The following is a 22664-nucleotide window of genomic DNA, read 5'->3' as shown; positions in this document are numbered from 1 at the left end:
TGATATGTATACATATCACATGCAGTTAGTGTGAAATGATAGCAATATGCAAATCAGAAAAAGATTTTTGTCTTCATTATTTATGCACCAAGAAATTTCCCTCCAAAGAGGAAATACAGTTGTAAGGCACAGTAGTTGAAAAGGATGTGACTCAGAAATTAACACAGTGCAGCTGTAGTAATAGTGAGAACAGATATTCTGTTTCTCTAAATTTCTGCAACAATTATGCTTCAGACTAAAGCTTTTTACATACTGTGAATTTCAACAGGAATGAGGTATATATTTATACTTATTGACTATTCATATTCAAGGGAGTAAAATAATGCCTGGCCAGTTATGAAAAGATAATTGCATAAAAAGCAGAAGTCAGAAATGGCCTTTTTCCCCCCACCCCAGATTTTTCTCACACATATATATTTACAAAGAAAAGAAAGTCTGAGAAAGGTTTCCAGTTCAATCCATTTATTGAAGTTTTTTATACTTATCAGTGCCTAACACAACATTTACTGGAAATATACATATTTAAATTTGCTTAAGTTTCTTAAGTTCAATTACGTACTATATTTCTGGAGTACAATTATTTACAAGGGTGCCTTTTGGTGGTTTCTTCAGGATTATGCAGAGACAGCAATGGCTTCTGGAACTTGCTTTGTATCCAAACTCGCTGCATTTTCACTTTTTTCTTTCTGTTAACTTGTAATCGCCGATCAACTAAATTCTGTACTTCAGTTAATCCAGCCAAGTTGAACATGTTCCATACTTCATCTATTTTTTCATATGAAGAATTATTGCAATTAAAAAAAAAAAAAAAGTCAATTGTAGAATGTAGAAATTACCAACCTATAGTTCAACCAAAGATGGAAGTAAATCTGTTTTGCAATTTGAAAGCTAAAGGACACTTCTTGCAATAAGGCTTTTGTTAGAAATTAATTTTCACAGCTCTTGATTTATATTACAGTAAAAATTGTTATGTTGAGGCCTAAACCACATTAGTTATTACTCATAGCATCCACAGGTACCCTTTCTTCACAGGGTTCAAGATGCCATAGTAAACAAATGCATGCCTTTTGGTCACTGTTCACATATTATCAAGATAAAGCTATTTCCTGACAAATGACAACCTGGACCTTAATGCCATATATAGCTACAGACTCTCCTTCTAAGCATGTTTAACTCAATTTTAACAGAGAAATCATGTGCATGTTTAAATAATAAAATTTGAGCATACAATTACACACAGGATACTCAAGAGAAATTTCCAGCGATGTCTGAAAGCAACTTTGCAGGACCCCAAACGCAACAAGTGTGCACACAAAGGAAATTACTTTCGTACAACAGTTAGCTTTGGGCTTTTTAAAAACAGAGAATTTAAAATCAAGCCAATAAAACCTTATTTAAATTTATGTTTTAAGATGAGCTTTCATAATACAAATCCCCTTGAGAAACACTCAACCCTTTCTATGAAACTATAACATATCATACCTTTGGTAAAGAAATATACTCTGGTTCCATCTCCTCTTACATAAAAATTTTCTGACAAGCAATGACCTAAGAAATTAGAGCAGTAATGAAAAAGGACATGTCACTTTTTTTTTTTTCCCCCCAGAATGAGGTAAAATGAACAGTGAACTACAAAACCATTCAGGAAATTACCTTTTTTAAAACGAAGTTGAGCTGTATCATACCTTCCGTAGTCTCGAAATAACAACATTCCTCCAGGTTTCAGTAGTTTGGCCAACCTATTTACAACCCCTTGCATCCTTCGAGAATAGATGAGATGCTGGTGAAGTTTGCAAACATAAGCAACCAAGTTTGCTGCCACAGACCAAAAAGGCAGCACCACCTAAGAATGTTTAGGACAGTAGTTGTGCACAGAATTACAGCCTTGCCTATATAAACAGATTTGCACACACAGAAAGAAGTGTATGTGAACAAAAAGTGAAAGTGCTTTGAGAAATTTCATCCAGCAGAACTAGAAGACATTAATTATACAGCTTGAAGAAAGGTTAATACTTCCAATTCTGCAACCAAATTCTAGTAGAATTGAAGTGTGTTAAAAATTGACTACAAGAGTAGCAGTTATCAAAAACTAAACAAAACAGCCTAGAGAGAAATGACTAAGTAACAATTTGCTGAATATAAATGTGTCCCTCTCACATGTATTTTCCGTCTTTTCAAAGACGTAAGTTCTGCATCATGATTCCCTCGGTTTTCTTTTACATTTCCCACTTTCAAAGTTGCCAGAGAAAATGTATACTGAGCAAGATGAATCTGGATCACATTTTCCTTCATGCAGTCATTTTAATTCTATGACATGGCAGTAATGACTAACACATCTTTGGAAAGTGGGTCTCACAACACAGATAATTACATGAAAATCTTTGTGTGTGTATACACACATATGCACACAAAAGCATGCATGTCAGCCCTGGGGAAAAAAAACCCAACCCAAACCAAAAAACCAACAATGACAACCCTCCCCCGCAAAGAAACAAACAACAAAAGGAAAACAAACAAAACAGAAAATCAACCACAAAACCCTCAAATGTATTTTTAAAAGACTAATAGGAAAAGATCCACAGAAATTCTGACAGAACATCTGATTACTGCTTCTACAGGCACAGTGACTGAATGAATCACTGTTGTCCAATTTCTTTCTGGCAGCATCGCTGGAGTTCTGGAGATCTGAAGTCTCCTGATTGAATTGTTTTTGAAACCTGGACCCTGGCTTTGTGTGACTCGTGCTCATCTCTGAATAAACAGAAAGAAGAAATATCCTGTGCAGGGAAGGTTTTTCTGTATGAAGCTAATCACTGGTAGCAGGGAAACAGTTCTCAGACTTAGGCAAATGCTGCTCTATACACCAAGCCATTTTAATTACATTCTTGAAGTAATAAATGTATTATCACACAAACAGCATATATTTCCTTTCATATAACCTAGTTAGAGTCAAGAAGTTTAACTTACATGCCCTCTTTTACATTTTTTGCATGAAAAAAAGGCATTTTGACAATCAGCCAACCTTAACAGTCATAAAATTTGGTTCATTAGACATCAAGAGACATTAGCAAAGGCTAACAGTACTGAACATAACACCATACACGAAAATTAGATCAAATATTCTTAATCCAAACTAGTTACACAATTACAGATGCATTTTAGTCTAAAAGGGCTGCATTTGAATGTGGCTAAATCAGCAACCTAAGTCTATATTAACATATTGTAAGGTGTTAAATCATGAATGTTTGGTTCTGATCACTAAAAATAGCTACCTTCTAGAAGACTGTCCGTCTGGTTTTTTAATTTGCAATTTTTTTGAATCTGTCACTTCTAACAGAGATGTACTTAGTTACAATATACCCCTTGTATTTTGATGGAGACTAGAGACTCACTAATTATAATTAGCCTGACCAGCCTTTCTCTTGAAGCCCGAAAATGGTAAACAGCATTTAAATATCTCACATATGCTGTAGCTTATTAAATAACAAAGATTCATAATCTTCTTTTGCTATTATTGAAAACCTCCAGTTAAAAAAGAGATTTAACCCATTTGCTTTGCCCTTTAGTCTTCATTTACCTGTCAGGATGAATAGTAGAGAGCACAAAGACAAGGAGAATGACATCCAGGATCTCATCTGGAAATGGATAGGGTAAAGCATCATCACACACATCATGAACAAAGGCAGAACACCAGGCTGAATTGTAGGACGAATGTGACTGTCAGGAAAAAGATAAAAAGAGGCACAGAGAGAACAGTAGTAGTTAATACGTTTACTGTGACTCAAGAAACATTTTTTCTTCAATTATTCTGCATTGTAAAACATCTCATATAAAAGCCTATTCTGTCCGGTATCTTACTCAAGCTGAGAAGCAAGCCCACTGATGGTATTCATTCCTCTCTGCATACAGTATGACTTTGTTCTTTGGAATATTGAAAACTTCAGTTAAAAGTTGTCAAAGCCATCACATTCTTTTTCATGAAGATGGCTTCCTGGCAGCCTCCTGAATTACAGGCTTGTGAGGTACTCTGAAGCGAGTGCATGAATTACCTTTACCAGCTCCACTGCTCCTGAAGCAAAATCACAACAGTATAGAAAGGTTCCAGGTGTATTGCTAGGAAAACAAAACCAACATCAGTTAGAAAATGATTAATGTATAAGATGAAAGTCTACATCAGTGTTCATGAAACTTCAGAGGGTCCTCTGGGGTTCTCCACAGGTTTGATCAAGCATGCTTTATTGATGTCTAGCACATGGAAAGCCACATAGGTTGTAATGAACCAATAGGGCAGACAAATTCATAAGAATACCAACAGACACTTAGTACAAAAAGAATTATAGCCTTGGCAGGGAGGAAGCAAAAAGGAAAAGAAAAAAGGTCATAGAGGACTGTCAGAAGTGTGACAATGTCCTGGTGCTGTAATGCATAAATGCACATTAATAGGTCACATTTTCTTACAGGAGCACCGCATTATTAGCCCATGCATGCCGTTTAATTAGCAATATGATTTGGGCAGAGATGGAGAGTTGCAAAAGTCATCCAGTTCTGGGGAAGTTTGGGTTTCCATGTATCACCTTGCTGTTGTTTTGAATTGATTAAGCACTATTGGTTATTGTACTCCATTATCTCCTTTGTTTTCCAGCTAGGAAGAATAAGAATGTCCTGTAACACTGTTTTCCCTTCTCTTCCCATCCAAGACTCAGCCAGTGGCAAATTTCCTTGTACCATTTATCAGATACTAGTAATTCTAGGGAGAAGTTTTTTCACCTCTGAAAGATAAACTGAGAAAGCTACCCAAAACCCAGAGATGACCTCATCACCAACTCATGATCAATTTAATTGATTAAAAATATATTTAAGATTTTGGATAGATGGCTTCTTTAGAAGGGAATCAATAAACTCTGCCAGTGCCTGTAAGATCTCACAGTATACACTGCTAAGCTAGTGACTTCTGAAGGCTCAACAGGAGAATGCTTCTGGAACAAAACACACTCCATGCATGTTGCTGAGCAAAACCTTTATCACCTCTGTGACCACCATGAGAATTGATGAATTTACATATTTTTTATGAATGAAGACAAACAGCCAGGCTTGAGACCCAGTCAGTCCCTTGGGAAAGGTTAAGCTGATTACCTAATAGACTTGTTAGAATGCTGGGGTTTTGTTTGTTTGTTTGTTTTAGAGCAGAATAGGAACTATGTAGAAAGTCCACTTAGACAAAGACATGGCTTGATCTGGATGGTGTTTTCATGACACACTGTATTAAAATGCACTAACTTAAATTTTAAGGAAGGCAGGGGGGAAGAGGTTTAAAAGTCACATTACTAACCTAAGTGAAATTTTTCTTTTGTAGCCAGGGTACACTTGCTTGACACTGTCTTGTTTTTATATGCATGCAGTTACGTGCCTATAGATATATTATTTTATATGCATATATAAATTGCCAGAATGGCAATTTTTATATTATTAAATTCAGAGTAAACCCAACTGTTCTATAATGCCAAGCCTGCTTGGAGATAAGAGATCTTTCCATGAGGTCATATACAAGACAAACAAGCAAGTTGCTCAACGTATCAACCACTGGGATTGAAGGATTTACATACAAATAGGGATCTCCAGGAAAAATACCTAAGGAGTAGATTCCTAATTATCAGAAATGTCAATCTATGACTAATGTGAGGAAAACACAAAAGTTTGTCTCATTTTTTTCAATATAGCCACATTATATCTTTTCCTATATAGGGTTCCTTTCCAAGTTTTTATGTGAAACCAGACTCTCCTTTCACTACACGCTGTCTAAAGCAAAGCATTTGCTGTGGGATGAAGATGCATTGCTAACATGTAGAGGTTTCATGTATGACCCTGGTGCATCACTCAGTTCCTTCAGCTGTGTTCCCATATCTGCAAAATGGAGTATTTTTGTATAATGGTGATACTAGCAATCAGAATTCATTGATAGAATAATGAATTGTGTTGTTCTCAAACTCTTAAAGGCATGAATAAAAAGAAATCTATTTCAACCCTTGAAACATACATAGCATTTCCAATAAAACCTTCCTGCCTACATGGATGGGAGGACAAGCTGTCATAACAGATTTTTCTAAAACTGGAAGCTAAGTGGATTAAGATGTTTCAGTGAATTAAGTAATGTGATACAGGACTTGTGCCTTGACACTAAAACCACAAGTAATGTGACAAATATAGCAGCCAATTCAGAAAAAATAGAACTTCTTTCCAGTAGGTCACATCTATGATCTCTACAATTCTGGTATTTTGAAGAGATACCTGGTAGCTTTACAGTGATCTACAAGACAAGAGAATATTTCACCTGCCTGAGATTAACTAGAAGAAATCAGCCTGAATGCACCCAAAACTTTGTCACCAAATATGATCCCCCAAGACCAGGGTGGAGCAATATGAGGAGTATCCTACAGTGATGCTACCAACAGTCTTTGTGATCTGACACACTACGAATCTTTGGGCTGTAAAATGGTTCACTCAACACTTCCTGCAGCACTGATTCAGCACCAACACTTGGTGAAAATGAAGATGTGAATACAGCATTCATATTTGGAAATCCAACAACTATGTACCATAGAACTTTCAGAATAGGAAATACACTGTTTCCAGCTCCACAACCAACCTAAAATCAGAAGAGAAAGATAAAGTTAAAATAACTGAGCAAATAAAACCTTTTTTTGTTATTTTTGTCTTAAATTAGTTGGCTGGTAGGACCCATTAGACTTGAAGGAATGTTGGACAGAAAAGGCATAATCAGCTCATACCACAATTCTCAAATCATTTACATGATCACATTTCTCCCCAATGCCTTCCTAAAGTTAAGAGAGAATCCATCTCTCAAACTGCATAAGAAAATGCAATATTCTTACCCAATTTCACCATTTGGAAAGAATGCAGCAAGTACTTGCACTTTTAGACAAAGCACTTCAACTCACACCTTTCCTTAGGAAATAAGAAACCTGACTTTCAATGAAAATCTAGCCCCATTCTGATATGGAAAAAAACTTCAAAGGGAAAACCAAGTCCAGATTTAGGTTTCTCTGAAAGTTTCTGCCATAAATGAATGTAGTATGTAAAATTCCAAAGGCTTATTTTCTTGATACTGAGTAAGGGTCTTTATCAGATTTTTGAGTAATTAAGTGGAGCACTATATGATGGGCAGAACATTTGCAGTGCATTACCTCTAATATTCGATAAGTGGCATCACAGCCAGGGAAGGATTCTACCTTGCCAAGTTGTTCTCCACAGTTTTTACCTCGAGGATTCTCAGTAAGAGCTTTTATTTGATTTTTATTATGTACGTATCCTTGCACAGCAGTATAACCACCTCCATAATTTTTCTTCCAGTATTTTTCTCCTCCTTCAAACATTCCATTTTTGAGTGAAAAGCTGTTCTCATTAATTATTTTTGAGTGTTCCAAAGATATTTTTTCTGTTTTGAACTCTTGTCTCCTTTTTTCTGGAAGAATTTCTGGAAACTCCAGAAACAGCCAATTGCGATCCTTGAAAAAGTTATTTTTATGTGTCTTGTAAAATTCATTCCAATATTTACTGGCTTCTCTCTCATATTTATCTGAAATTAAAACAGAACAAAACCTTGATGAATATGAGCTTGGCCAGAAAATACTCTCAAGCATCGTAGAACTTGGGCCACAAATATACAGTTTAAAAATCCACACATTGTACATTTATATTAACACATGGATTTTGTGTCTCACCTTAACTTGTGCTCAAAATAACTCCAATGAAGGTTTAATTAGATTTTATGTCGCTTAGGATGGGGTAAACAGGCTTACTGCATTTTTGAAAAAATGTAGTAACATCATAGAACAGCACCACCAAAATACGCAATCTCAAGATTCTTAGACAAGCTTGCATGTCTCAAACTATAAAAACAATGCATCTTTCCAATTACTTAAGAAACAGTACATTGAAATTCTTTCATGCTTTATGAAATTCTGTAATCAATTGCAAATTTGTTGGTACCTCATCACCTCTTATATAAAAAAAATCCAGTTCTGTGAACTGGATTGGTAAATGCTACTGCATAGCAAATAGACAGTAATTCACACTTAACCATTTAACAACACAGAAGGAAACATACTTGGTTTCTTATTTTCAAAACACTTCAGAGTCTTACAACAGACCTTTGTTTTCACTTTTAATTCACAAAACAATCTGAGTGTTAGAATGTCAAAGAGTAGAAGTGGTAGGGATTTCACACAGTCAGGGAATTCATACTCCTTCTCCATAAAAATCTGTCCAACTTATTCTTAAAATACCATCTTTCATATACAACTTTCTTCAGTAATATATTATAGTCCTTAATTTTTTACACAGCTAGAAACCTTTTCCACTACCTAACTAAAAACTTCCATCTTGCAATTAGGTCGAGCAATTCTTGTTCCAGCTAGGGATCAAGCAAAGCAAAGATTACTCTCTTTTCTCTTTGCAAGACCTATTGACATATTTGAAGTATTTTACTATGCCTCCATAAACAATCTCTCTTCTAGATTGTCTAAAACTAACTCTCTTCTTTTTGCTTTTTAGACTTCTGATAATTTCAATTTTTCTTCTCTCCAATTGATTTACTACTTTTGGGCGTTGTGTTCTGGCAAAGGAATTATCATTGCAGAGCAAAAGGAGTATTTTATGAGGCTTACAGGCTGCAATCCTGTTTATAACTCCCAGCTTGCCATTTTGCAACAGCGTGACACTGCTGATTCAGCTAGTGATTCACCACAACTCTCAGATCTTCTTCTGCAAAATGACTACCAAGCCAATTGTTCCAAAACCTAGGTTTGTTTTTGTTTTTTTTCTCTCAAGGAATTGTTCTGAAGCAAAGAAATCTGCACTCATTTTTAGCAAATTTATATCTTTCAGATTATTTTTTTCCACTGTTTGTCCAGATCTTTCTGAATCTTAATCCTGTTGTTCACCACACTTCAAACATCTCTTCACTTAACATCACCTTCAAGTCTCTAATTTCCTGAGGCCACTAATGAAAATGTGTCCAAACAAAACTGGACACAGACTAAAACAGTCCTCTGCCCAGCACAGCCTTCCATTCTGAAAGGATCTCTCTAGGCATTCATTCACCCAAATGCAGTTTCATTAGCTCTCGCTTGCCTAACTTACTTATGAAAATGTCAAGTAAAGCAAGTCAGAAGGCTGACTAAGGATAAACTTCAGGACGTCTGCTGCTTTTCCCCTTATCCCCAGGGCTTGTTACCTTCTCCAAGAAGGAAATTAACTTGATTTTCCATGATTTATAATTGAAAAAAGTATTTGTTGGCCAGTATTCACCTCCTTTGTTCTTCTGAACCCAATGTCTGCAAGCTCTGGATGTACTCTTCCAGTATTTTTCCAGGAACTGAAACTAATTATCTGACTCTTCTTTTTTTTCCCACCTCCTTTTTAAAAAAGCAAATATTCTCTTTTCTGCTTTTCCACTCATCCATGTACTCTATGGATGTACTTTGTAACCTGTTCTTTCTCAGTTCAAGAACAAAATCTTTCCTCCTTCTCACTAGCACTAATTGTGCTAGCCACTGGACTGGAGCTAGCTAACCCTTTCAAAGGAAGGCTGATAAAAAGATAAGAATTACACCTTTTCAATGTCTCTTTTGTTGATGGTTTTCCCTTCCTTATCCCTCTTAAATACCAAACCAAATCTTTTTTCTTGGTTTTTTTTCCCCACTTATTTTCAAAGCATTAACAGAACTATCTTGCTATCCCTGACATCTCTTGCTGCAAAAGTGTACCTCATATAATGTGTTGCCTTTCATATTTTGTTCTCACTCACACCAACACATTAATTCTTTTAATATAAATGCACAGAGTAAATGTACAGTGCACTTCTCCTACTACTCTCTTTAAATCTTAACTTATTATTTCCTAAATTTCTACAGCTTTTCAGAGATAAACAAGGCTGAGAATTATCATTAGAAGCACAGACAGGCAGTGGGAAGTGGTAAGGAGGTGGCAGAATGCCTTGTCCTAGAAATCTGCATAATGTTTTAAAATTAACATTTAATACATACAATTGTATTATTAAAGGGCAAGACCCAGCCATGTAACTGTAATTGTACGTGTCTGCTTTATATTAAAAGTTCAGAGTTGATTGAGGTCATATATATATCAGATTTCAATAGTTTAAGCTGCACATTTATAGATTGCTCTGCTTCAGTAAAAAACCAAAACCCCTTTGAGTCAAAAGGTTCTTTAATTATTATCACCCCTTGCTATAGTCAACATTTTCCTACAAGTCTGCTCAGAAGCCTTGTACTTAAATTCACATCAAGTTTTCCAGATTCCAGAACTGAAGGAAAGCAATAGCTAAGTCAGACTTTCAAACTGTATTAGTATGGAATGACGTGGGTTCAAGTGAAGGAACACTTTACTTTGCATTGTTGCACTGGTCATGCCTGCATCTCTGTGTAATAACATGCATGCAGTATTATCAAATTTTTATTTTATTTTGTGCATTTAATTAGCCTACCCATGAAATTTTCCAAAGCATGTAAAAATTACATAACTAAAAAACCTAAAAACTTCCAATAAAAAAACCCAAAAACCCCCAAAATAATAAAAAAACCCAATCAAACAAAACCAAACAAAAAACCCAAGCAAAAAAAAAAACCCAAACAAAAAAACAAAACAAAACAACCCCCCCACAAAATAACAAACCAATCAAAAAACAACAGTACAAAACAAAACACCTTCACTTTGTCAATCGATTTTTCTCCATAACAGGATCTTCCACTGCTAGCAAGCATGCCTGAGAAGAAACTGCACATGCTAATAAGTAAATCAAATTCCTAAAGGTAGCATCATGAATTCATTCAGTTTAACTTCTCTTGCTTTAAAAAGGCCCACCAGAGCTCTTCTGCTTTAGTAATATGATAGTATTGTTGAAATCTTTTTTCCCTTTACAGTAGTTTTCAAGGCCCCAAAGTAACTTGCTCATTAGCCTTGGTCTAGTTCATTGTTTACACAAATAGGACAAAATGTACTTCCACTTGCAGAATGAAGTTGATGCTTTCTGAAGGAACACTATCAGCAATGCTCACCTATTCAATTTCTAAACAGAGGGGCATTCATAGGAAATGTCCTTGGATTCTTGTGTTTCATGGCAATAGACAAATGCCTAATTATTCCTTTTTCACCAGCACAAACTAACTTCTAATTGATTGTAAATGAAGAATAAAAGGTTCCATAAGCCACACGGTCACACAGCTTACTTTTCAATTATGAGATCTTTTTCAGCTTTTTATACAAATCAAATGAAGATATTAGATGTAACTTTTGAAAAACAAACATTGTACTCCTATACGTAGATAAAGAATGTGAGAGGTAACAGAGAGAGGCAGGTTGACAACCTCAGAGTATTCAAAATGATGAAGGGCACACAGTGCAAGGCACATTCTCAGGCAATTCAAATAAACTCCAACATGTGCCTTAGTAACACCAAGGCATAGGATCATAATGACGCTCTCTGACAGATTCACGACATGCTAAGTAAACTGAGGCACGGGATATCCAAGTAACAGCTTTCAGAATATCTGTCTTACAGAACAACAAATTGAGAACCCAGTCTTCTATGCTACTATCAAGTTAATATTTCAGCTTTAGCATTCATAACTACCCTAGAGTTTAATCTATGGTTTCGTTTTCCAGTTTGAACCTAGAGCTATCACTCTTCAGAAACCTAGAATACATTGAATTTCTCTGCTGAAGATGGGCACAAAACTCCTTAATCCCTTACAGAGCAGACTGGGCAGGATGTATTGGAACACCTTCCACACAAAGTGCGCACGTTGATTCCTGAAGCACTCCCAGCTCAGCCTGGCAAAGGCAGCAAGCTGGGGCCAGCTGGGACCACTGCAACTTCCATGGCATTTAACCAAAATACAGTGCAATGTACAAACACAAGCTCTCTAAATAGTTCACAAATCACTAAAAAGCATTTGAATACTGTACATGGGAATCTTCATCCACAGCACACTAGCTGAATGCAAATTCATTCCCTTGATTCTGTAAAATTCTGGTAGTTGTATTCCGGAGGACTGCAAAAGGGGTCAGAACAACTGCATACTGATGTACTTGTTTTACATATTGCCACCCTAATAGTAAAATGGTTCAAATAAGTAACTTTATTGTTAGAAAAACACACTGTGTTATCTTTTGAGACAACAAAGGGAAAAAACCCAAAAACATATTAAAAAAATAGACAAAAGAATGTGTAAATAAAAAGAGTGTTCCTGAATTCTACAGTATCTTCAAATATTTTAATAAAGAGCATTAAAATAAGAATTTTTTATACCATTTGAAATTTGTTACCTTGGTCTTCTGATTGAACTTTCACAAGAGAGTTCTCTGTTGCTTTTTTCCTGGCATTCTCCTCTTCTTCTTGTGACCATTGCATGTGGTCCCTGCAGAAGGCAGTTGAAGAACCAGCTTTTCAATAGGGTTTTTTATAATAGTTTTTCCCAGGAAAAACCGTCATGAATTAGCTACACTGTCCCAAATACCGGTGGTTTTTTTTTTTGAGTGCAAGCAAATATCCACAAGGAGACTTGACAGTTAAAACCTAAGTTCCAGTGTATGATAGATAAAAATTAATTACTAATAAGGTGAAAGTCAAGTTATCAAGAAATATGTCACAACTGCAAAGAGACCAAAGTAGAATGCATTTCTTTTATTAACAATAGGATTATATATATCTTGCAAATTGAGTGTGTTTACAGGAGTGTATTTTGAGTATCCCATTAGAACTGTATTTAGCTGAATACAATAATAGACCTACCAACAAACACCCTAATGCAAAAAAACATCTCACATTAACAGTGTTTATGATGAGGGACTAAGGACTAGCAAAGAAATCAGCTGTTCTGAAACAAGGAGCATAATCCACCTATTCAATTGGAGCAGGTGGAACTGATGAACAGGATTTTACTTTTCTGGGGAATAGAGATAGGTAACATTAAAAAAAAAACAAAAACAAAACAGAATGAGACATTTGTGACAAAAGTCAAGCAGTGCTGCAATGTTTCCAAAGTCTATGCTATCTATATTTGTATAAAGTGGTTACCTAAATATTATGTTAATCCCTCGTCACAGAACCAAGCCCAGATCTGACCCTGATGACTAAACTGCCTTCCCTGCAGATTCTGGGTTTGGATCAGACCACAATGGGGAGTGCTCAAAAATATGCTGCAGGACGTTTTCAAAAGCCAATCAGCTGTCCTCCAAATTGTCCAGTCTGAACAGAATAAATTAGATAATATAATTCAGGTAATATATTAGATCCTAATCCTACTGAAATCAGCTAACTGAAAGCCCATGACTCAAATTCCATTGGTTACTATGAGAAAAGGAAGGAGGTGCCAACTTGAAGAGTTGATTGTCTCTAAAAGTTAATGAGCATCTTCCTTTTCCGTACTTGGTGACATATGGGTAATTTAATTCTTAGACCTTCACTGTTCCTCTTTTGTTAATTGTGGGAGACTAATTGGTATGTATTTGTCTGCTTGCCTCAGACTTGATTTCCGCCTCTCTACTGAAATATTTCTCATTATTGTCCCCAGCAGGTTGCCTCTCCCCTTCCTGTATTTGTTCATACACCACATGTTCCTGTGCAGTGTCATGGCTCTGAGAGACGCTGCAGTAGAATAAAACTGAATGACCGAAGCATTACCAGGCAGACATCCTCCTGGAAAGACTTGATTCCCTCACTGCTATCACCACTTTTGACCTTGCCTATTCCAGCAAGCTGAACCCAAGGACTATTCAGATGGCAATAATACACAGTCAGCCCTTCTGACAGATGACTTGCTGTGCTGTAATCTTTAGCTGATCAATTTTAATCCATCACTGCATGTCTGTCAGAGCCCTTAGGGGCTCTACACACAATACTAAAGGTGCCTGAAGCCCTCCATCTTCATTAACAGCCTTTTTTTTTCCCTTTATTTTTTCCTCTTTGGAAATTCATGAAGCCCCTTCTGGTGCTTTTGTAGAAATTTCTATATGGTAGATCCCAAATAATACTACCGCAGCACTTCTTGATCAAAATCTACAAAAGAGGGGACATTTCATAGTTCTGACACAAGCTATTTACATAGTATGGATGCTTCAAGTGAGGCAGCTTCTTCAGCAATACAAGCTGGTAGGAACACAGGACACATAAGAATTCTAAGCACAGAAGTGTTTAAATGCTGAAGTGTTTTAAGCTGAACACTGTGAGTAGCAAAGCAAAGTACCCATTTTAACCACACCAGGAACTGTTAACATGAGTAGGCCTGATATGAGATCAAACAATGCTGCTTTCAGTTCAGCCTATTCAACTTAGTCCTTTTCCACTAACTTGTTTGCTTGCTTAGGGTTTAATTATCTCTGTGATAATGTGAGAACTGTGTCAATTACTGACCTGAATAGAAGCAGGCATTTTTTGGTCCAATGTTTAGCATCATTCATTACTTTTCTCTCAAAATGACAGAAAAGCACCACAATAAACATCTAAAGCATTAGTTCCCAAATTTAATTTACTTAGTATTTCTAGCAGCAATGATAGCAGCTCTTGGCTCTCTACCAATTCACACAAAAAGAATGCCACTTTATGAACTATCAAAGATGATGAGTGGAAAACAAAAGGACACCATACATCAATGTTAGAGAAGATGAATATCTTATGCTCACCCTGCATCATCTATTTGGCACTACCACCACTCATCCTAATTCTCCTTATCTCCCTAGAGAGAACCCTGCCAATGCAGTGAGCTTCAGAAACAATTAACTACCCCACATCATAGCCAGGTTCTTGATATTTCAAGACCATCACGACTTCCATAGTCTTCAATTCAATTTCATCTGTTTGCCCCTCTGAGCAACATGGATTATTCATCTGCAGACCCACTTTCTGAAAAACCCGGTTTCTTTCACTTCCATCTTCAGAACCCAACCCAACCATCTGCATCAAAGTTTGATAACTCTGTGTTAGTGTGTCACCAAAGGGTACCAGGAAAAACTGAAACTACACACGATCAATTTTTTGTAAGGAAATTATAAAACAAACAAACAAACAAACAAAAGTTTCATCAACACCCAATGTTACAGAAAAAGGGTGGCCCTTTTCTTAAAATCTTTTCCTACCCTGATTACAGAGCCTACATTTCAATCAGCATTTACACAGGTGAATCTGTCCACCTAGCAGGAAGCACTAAGCCTGGAAGATGCTTAAGAACTACACTGCATATAGAATCATGAAACACAGAGACAAACTTTACACTCTTAACACAATAATCAGGCAACTTCCAGCTTCCTTGATCAATGAAGTATAGCCAACTCCAAATTTAGCCTTAAAGCTGATGCCCACAGCTTGGGGACATCTAGTTTAGAACTAACAGGTGACAAATCTGATTGTGTATCTTAACTGATGAGTTTAGCCCAAATATAAAGACTAAAAAGAGTAATGAAGACATTAGTCTATTAATAAGAAGAAAATCTTCTGCATCATATTCTTAAGACTTTTTATTAATCAGAATATTGATATAGAGAATCTTTTGAAATAATTTCAATTAAAAAGCAAAGTGGAACAATAAAATGGGTTATAGAAAAGAATTAAAAAAAACCCCAGCAAGTTAAAAACTTGTCCAGTAACTTCTCTGACAGCTAACAGCAGAGGACACCTCTGAGCAAATAAAAGAATTTGCAGATTACTTCTGTGAAGTCAGCTTAAGTCCTGAAATGTGTCATGTTACTACGTTATATTACTCACTGGTTATTGTTAGCCACATCCAGTCCCTTTTCCTAATTTTGCTAAACCTTCGCTCTCAAAAATGGTGACAGAATTCAAAAACACATAAAAATGTTTTAAGAAGTACTTTTTTGTATAGCTTCTAAATTTCCCACTTCTCAACAAATATTCCTTGGGTTTAATGATGAACTTTAGGAATAGAAATTCCTGGTCTCCCAAATATCTTAGGTAGATATTTGGGAGACCAGATATTCTACTTTCTAAATAGTTTTAGAGAATCTTCTATCCTTCTAACATTCCCTGTATCACTTACTGTTTTGTCTTCATCTGCATTCCACAATAAAAAATGTTAGGCTTTTCAGTCTCATTTTTCCCACTGTGTTGACTAGCAATCTCACTCTTTTTTGAGCACCCATTAATCACAAAAGCACCTTTTAGAGATGGAGATGTTGCAAATCAGGGCAATTCGTATTCTTGCCAGCATTTACACATTGATGTCTTCTCTGCTATTACGTTGCTTATTTATGTCAAGATTCAATTTACTGTTTTGATAATTGCACAGTGTGTGAAAATTTCTGCTGAATTATCTCTAACATCTTCAGTACATCTTTAGAAGAATATGAGTAATTTACATGTGCCTTTCAAGATGGCGTCAATTTTAGACAAGGGCGTTAATCCAGTATGCAACATTATTGTACCTAGAAATTTTCTGCCATTTTAAATAACATGGACTATCTTATCTCTGCATTCTCTGTCTCCTAATCGATTACTGTTCCATAATAATAATTTTGCCTTTCCCTCCTTGACTATTTACTTGGCAGCCTTTAACACAAGTCACTGAGAGCTTGTAGTTGTCAGATTTCTTGTGACAGTCTCAGGTTTCCTCAGTGCTACCTTCATAGAATGTCTATTCTGGCAGCACCTCGTTTCATACACCCACACCATTATTCATCAGAGTAAAGAGTATACAAAATTACACAAAAATCAGCCCTGAAGAAACATCTCACCACATGTTATGCTCAAAGACCTTAGAAGGATCAGTTAAAATCCGTGATCCAAGTGGAACCGCTGGTCGTCCGTTACTTTGGTGCCTGGGTTGCATCTTGCTTTTCCTCAGACAGAAAGCAAAAAGCCTTGTAGTGATGTTTGTTGTGTTGAGAGACCTGAAAACACATTTAACTCAAATTACAGTTTTGCAGTAACCTAATTGTTTATGTCACCTACATGAGTGACTGGTCAAATAACCAAGAAAAGGTATCAGATTTATTAAAAATCATTTACTAAAATATCAATTCAAATGCTTTTCAGAAAATGGCAACATCAGTGTGCTGAAAGCCCAAATAATCCCAAAGTAGGCTACTGGAATGAAACCAGTCAAAAGATAAATTAACTGGTATCATTTCAAAGTCCCATGAGGGAGAGGAAGGAAAAGAAATACATGGTAAAACAATAAGCCAAGACTGATACTGTACCTTTAAGAATGCAAGCAAGAAAAAATCAATAAAGAAACCACTTCCAGTAGGTACATACAGTCAGCAAAATTGACATTTTTCACCCCACTCATTTGCTTCAAAAGATTTCACTCTGGAACTGTGACTATGGTTTTATGCTTTTAAATAGGGAATTAAATATCATTTGAAGTGTAAACATAAAGCCTTCCAACACTTCCGCCATGTATTCTCCTGATCCCTGTTCAATCCTGTCTTTGAAATGTAATGGCTATAGGTGTTTAATTTTGATCAATAGAAATTATAAAGTGAACCAGATTTTTAAATTACATGTATAATTTTATCTTATATTGCTATATTTTACTTTACTTGGAATTATCTTCATAAAGGATCGATAATGAAAGAAAACAAGTGTGTGCAGCTAGTATTAGCATTTTTGGTGGGGTTTTTTGCATATTCTTGTTAATGTAGATTTTCTAAGAGACAAGTAAAATGAAACACCCCTCCTACTACTTTTACCCTGATGGGTTTTTGGTCTTTTTTCCTTAACATTATTCTAAGTCCTATTTTTTCTTGCCATTTTTCTCTTCTTTTTTTTTTTATAGTGTTGCTTCTGTAAAAACCACACATTCAAATTTAATGCACTGGAATACAAAAGGTAATTACAAAAGAACAGGTGCAAGACACTACTAGAAAACATTCTGTGCAAATTGGTTGCAAAATAAAGATTTTTATCTTGAGGAAAACAGTAGTATTTGATCACAAGTCGTGTACTGTGAACTGAAAATCATTCATCTGTACACATCAATACAAAGACTGGCAAAGGAATCACTTCAATTAAATGAACAGTTCCTCATTTAACATGTACTTTTGAATGAGTAATGCTTTAAAAAAGGCATTGTTTATTCATTTTCTGCCTACAGAAAAAAAAAAAGGGAAAAAAGATTAAAATTTCTTTTTATTTGTCAAAGTTTAAATAAAATGGAGTTTGCCTTATGGCTGACAATGACAAATAAAACCACTGTTAATTCTGGCTGCTGAGATTGCAATGTTACCAGGGCACGGAAGCATTGCCATACGCTGAAAATGTAACATTTAGGCCTATTAAAGAAATCAAAACTTCTTGTAATGTTAATGAATTTATTGTGGCTTTTTTTTTAAATGCAGCTCAGCAACTAAAACAATTCCAATTTATACTTCAATTACTACAAGTTGTTTATGGTTTTTATTTGAAAATACGTATGCATTTTTCATAACATAATCCATAATTATTAACATATATGGGATATAATGACATAATAATTATGAGACATGAAAACTAAGACATCATGACAATTTCTGCAAATGTGTAATTTACATAAAGGCAATGAAAAATAATATTCTTGAAAACAAAAACAAGTAAAAAGTCCTCCATAACCCCAAACCACAATCCAAAATTACTATTATTAAATTATAGAAATGCTTGGATAAAGATTCCATTATTACACTGCAAACTGTTTACAAATCCTATTCCTCCCTCAATCATTTGAAAAGACCTGAGTTAGTATCTTGCATTTCCTGTGCCAGCATTGATATTCACCATAAAATACTATGATTCAGCTGCTGTGCTAGTCACATAATTTTTCTTGGCTTTCTAAATATCTCAATAAGAACATGAAAAGATGCACAGATGGGAACTATAGTCAGATGACTAAGATGATCTTACAACAGTAAAATCCAGATATGCAAGCCTTTCTATGAAAAAGTGAGCCTTTGAGTGATAATTGAACAATTTTAGCAGATAAATTCTGAAAATGCACAGCAAGTGGGGTAGGTAAGGAAGTTTACTGTTGCAATCAATGTTAAATGTGAATGAATTCACTCGAGACATGCATGTATATCCATGAGAGTTAGAAGTCATCCACAGATCACGAGATTAGTGGGCAACATGGCTACTAAAAGCTCAAAAAGCATTTAAATCACTTCTAGGCCTAAATCACAGTTTCTGAAGTGAGTCACTGCTCAATTGTTTAACTGAAGTTTGTTAATGAAATAGGCAAACACCCTTTCTTGTTATCAGGTAGGATGATCATACCCTGAAGTTAAGACAGCAAGAAATGTTGCCTGAAAGAATTAGGAGCTCTTTCCCTGTTCACAGTCAGAGTCAGGAATACTTTCTTTATTAACCGACAATTCAACTTTCATCTTTAAGGAAATTAACATAAAATTGAATTACATGAAAAATTACTAAATTTTGTGGCAGCATAATTACTTTTCAGAAAAAAACTTTAAAGAAACAACACACTTGATAACCACATTGAAGAGCAACAGAGAAGTCTTTCTTTGTGGAACACTGCTTTTAGACTTTACGATTTTGTCATTGTTACAAGCACAGGTCAGGTCCTCAGTTTAACTGAGAAATTTTAAAAAACAGTCTTAAAACTCCTCCCCCCTCAAACAAGCAAACACAGCGCCTTTAGTATGACTTTTTTACAGGTGAACATGCAGAAGAATGTACACACATCAACTGCTAGCCAGACCTGAAGTTGGCATTAAATTGATTGATGTTGTCATTAAAACTCTGAGCAGTCAAACCCACAGAAGAAAAATTAGATACAGGAGAAAAGAACTGCTCTAAGATTTTTTAACAGTGAATTACACCCTAAAACATATGTAAACCACTTAACTAATGAGTAAAATTCTTTAAAAGTATCAAATCTCAAAGTGATGTCAGAGGAAAAAAATAACCGTGACAAAAAGAACAGAAATAACCTGTTACATTTGTCCAAGAACCTAATTTAATGAACTTGATGAATGAAATTATTTTGACATTTGGCTGATCTCCAAGTACAAATTTAACAACTTCTTCCATCTCAATCACTAAGCCTACTTGTAGGGTCTCTGTTATAAAGACAAAAATAGCCTATACTAGGAACAGCATGTGCAGCTTTTGTTACATTCCTAGACAGAAAAGTATTCTGGAAACAACTTAATACAATTACTTCTGCTTGGTACCTAGAAGCTTATCTGGACAACATTTGACCATTAATCCCCAATGCTCTTTTGTAAAGCCTTGCAAAACTACATTATCACCATCAAACACTACCAAAACTCAAAACACCTTACACAAAATGGATGCAAGTGGCAATTGGTGACAGAAAAGGAAAAAAAAAATCAAGCTAATGGTAACACAGAAGGCATAACCAGGAAATACCAGTAGTTATTTTAAAAATACATACATATATTAATATTTCTTAATATTTCCAATCTGGGTGGGGGTGACTTTATTGTCAACCAGACTCATTTATTAACTGAGTGCTTAATCCCATTCTATTTGATCAAGTGACTAATCATGCCCTCTTGGGGCTTCAAGATTAGTTTTTCAGTTATATACTTCCAAAAAATTATGCACATTTGAAACAACAGGGTATTTCACAACTTCTCAAACTCAGCAGATCTAAAAATTTAAACTGTTTTCCTTTCTCATACACCAGGAACAATCCAGTCCTCCCTGAGAGCATACAGCAACTTCAGTAAATCTGCTGCAGGGGAATGCCTCCCAGGGGAAAAGAAAAAAGAAAAGAAAAATTATTTTCATTTATTTTGATTCCTATAGAGACAAGAAAGTTAAATTTAGTTAAAAAGCAAAGCAGAAAAAAACAAACAAACATGCCCCACCAGATATGATTTTAATCGCATATACGTGTGCTGAGTGAGAAGTGCCTGCTCTTCCACAAGCTGTGAGGTAGCCTGTTAAAAATAGTTGAGCAAAGAGGAAATAGTTTATGGAATGAGAGAGAAAGGAGGATAAATTCTGCAGATTTACTGGAAACATTTACTTGAATAATCAAAGAAGTGCTCCTCGTTACCCTGCACACCCTCTGCTGGCTGCTACTTACACAGGAAGGAGGAAAAGGAAAAAAAAGAAAAGCTATTGAGACTTTCTGTGTATGTATACACAGACGTGCACAGTGAAGATACATCTAAACCTCCAAATGCAATCACCTAAACTATTTCAACCATATTATCTATAAAATAGTGAATATTTAAATGCTTTGCCTTAGAAAAGATGATTTGTCTCAACACAGACTACAGGAATTTTTTATTAAAGGTGATGAGAATTGGGATAGAGCAGCACGAATTTTACTACTGTCTACAGTTTATATTCAAGAACCTCATCCATTTACATTCTTGCACGACTCGGGATGTCCACGTGGACTTTGATGAGCTACACACAACCTGCCTTGCCAGCTCTGAAGTCACTGGCGATGCTGCAAACCCACCGCACAGTATGCTCTACTTACTGCCCTAATCAGCTCTTTGAAGGAGCAACTGCAACCATTGTGCTTGTGTTTAGCTCCCTTCAAGCAATAACTGCAAAGCAGGAACTTAAAGGACTCTCTCCTTCAGCATCAGTGAAGATTCAAGGTTCCACTCAAATCCTGAAGAACAGATATGGGCACACAAAAAGATCACCAACTTTTGATTACCCCATTTGGGTGCTTGGCCTCTGGCGAGGAAGAGAAACGAGTCTGTCCAAGACTTCAGTCGCTCTGCAGGCAAGTAGCGATTGATGACTGTGACAACACTTGGGATGTAGCTCTAAAAATACAAAAATGAAGTGTCATACATCCTAAGAAGTTTCTGTTGATCTTGGAGTTTTAACGGGTTTCAATAAATCCCTTAACCTTCCCCCAGGTCCGGTACACTCAACCCCACACCACCGTACCCAAAAAGGCTTGTGGCCGGTGCCCAAAGGCTCGAAGGTGCCAGGCCGGGCATTCACCCCCGGGAATGCCCCGCACCCAACCCCGAGGGCTGAGCCCTACAGCAGGGACATTTTAAAAGAAAAAGGATACCAGTTTCCACTTCTCCTTAACTAGCTACGCTAACACAACTTTCCTGCCTTTATTTTAAAAAACAACGGGTAAAACGCTTCGCATCCACGTCGAGCGCCCGCATCTTCCAGCGCAGGACGGGCGGGAAGCCCGGCCGGGGCAGAGCTCCTGGTGCGCGGGCGGCTCCGCGGAACCGGCCGGCGGCCGCTGCCGGCTATTCTCGCCAAGCCCTGCGCAGCGCCTACCCCTGCCCGATCCTCGGAGCGGTGTCCCTTCAGCACCAACGCCGCAGCGCTGCCGTAGGGGAGGGTGACCCCGCTTCGCCCCCCGGCCGCCGGCACCACGCGGCCGCCTCAGCCGGCCCGGCCCGCCCAGCAGCGGCGGCGGAGCTCCGCGGGGCGCGCCGCGCGACTCCGCTGGCGGAAAAACTACAGTACCCGGCGGGCCGCGGGGAGGCGGCGCAGGGCTGTCCCCGCCCGGCGTCTGCGGAAACCGGCGCTGCGGCGGCGGCCGAGGAAGGCGCGGAGCACCGTCGGGAGGCCTCGGTTTGCCTCGCTAGGAAGTGAAGGAGCAAGAGGCCGTTCGGGCCTTTTCTCGCGTTCCTTCCCTCTCGCCGGGCAGGGC

At 36.9% G+C, this 22664-nt stretch overlaps 1 protein-coding gene across 4 annotated transcripts; it reads right to left on the bottom strand.

The window, feature by feature from the left end:
- Nucleotides 1-464: 464 nt before the first annotated feature.
- Nucleotides 465-22496, bottom strand: METTL8 (methyltransferase 8, tRNA N3-cytidine). Of its 4 annotated transcripts, none has more exons than XM_066189960.1 (11): nt 22478-22496; nt 21693-21804; nt 16783-16938; nt 12364-12455; nt 7203-7594; nt 6594-6643; nt 4050-4113; nt 3578-3717; nt 1654-1760; nt 1483-1548; nt 465-765 (listed from the first exon to the last, which is right to left on the bottom strand). In XM_066189960.1, the coding sequence occupies exons 2-11, from the start codon at nt 21695-21697 to the stop codon at nt 578-580; spliced, it is 1260 nt and encodes a 419-aa protein (XP_066046057.1). In that variant the 5' UTR covers nt 21698-21804; nt 22478-22496; the 3' UTR covers nt 465-577. The 4 variants fall into 4 exon arrangements, with proteins under 4 accessions (XP_066046057.1, XP_066046056.1, XP_066046058.1 ...); XM_066189959.1 differs by lacking the exon at nt 22478-22496 and adding an exon at nt 22286-22372; XM_066189961.1 differs by lacking the exon at nt 22478-22496 and adding an exon at nt 22286-22372 and having other exon boundaries at nt 7248-7594.
- Between the last annotated feature and the right edge of the window lie 168 nt (nt 22497-22664).

Source organism: Chamaea fasciata, unplaced genomic scaffold (genome assembly GCF_029207755.1).
Source record: "Chamaea fasciata isolate MVZ Bird 193981 ecotype frontalis unplaced genomic scaffold, bChaFas1.0.hap1 SCAF_8, whole genome shotgun sequence".
Classification (NCBI taxonomy): Eukaryota; Metazoa; Chordata; class Aves; order Passeriformes; family Sylviidae; genus Chamaea; species Chamaea fasciata.
The sequence above is the reverse complement of the archived record's forward strand: the minus strand, read 5'-3'. Positions and strand labels throughout refer to the sequence as shown.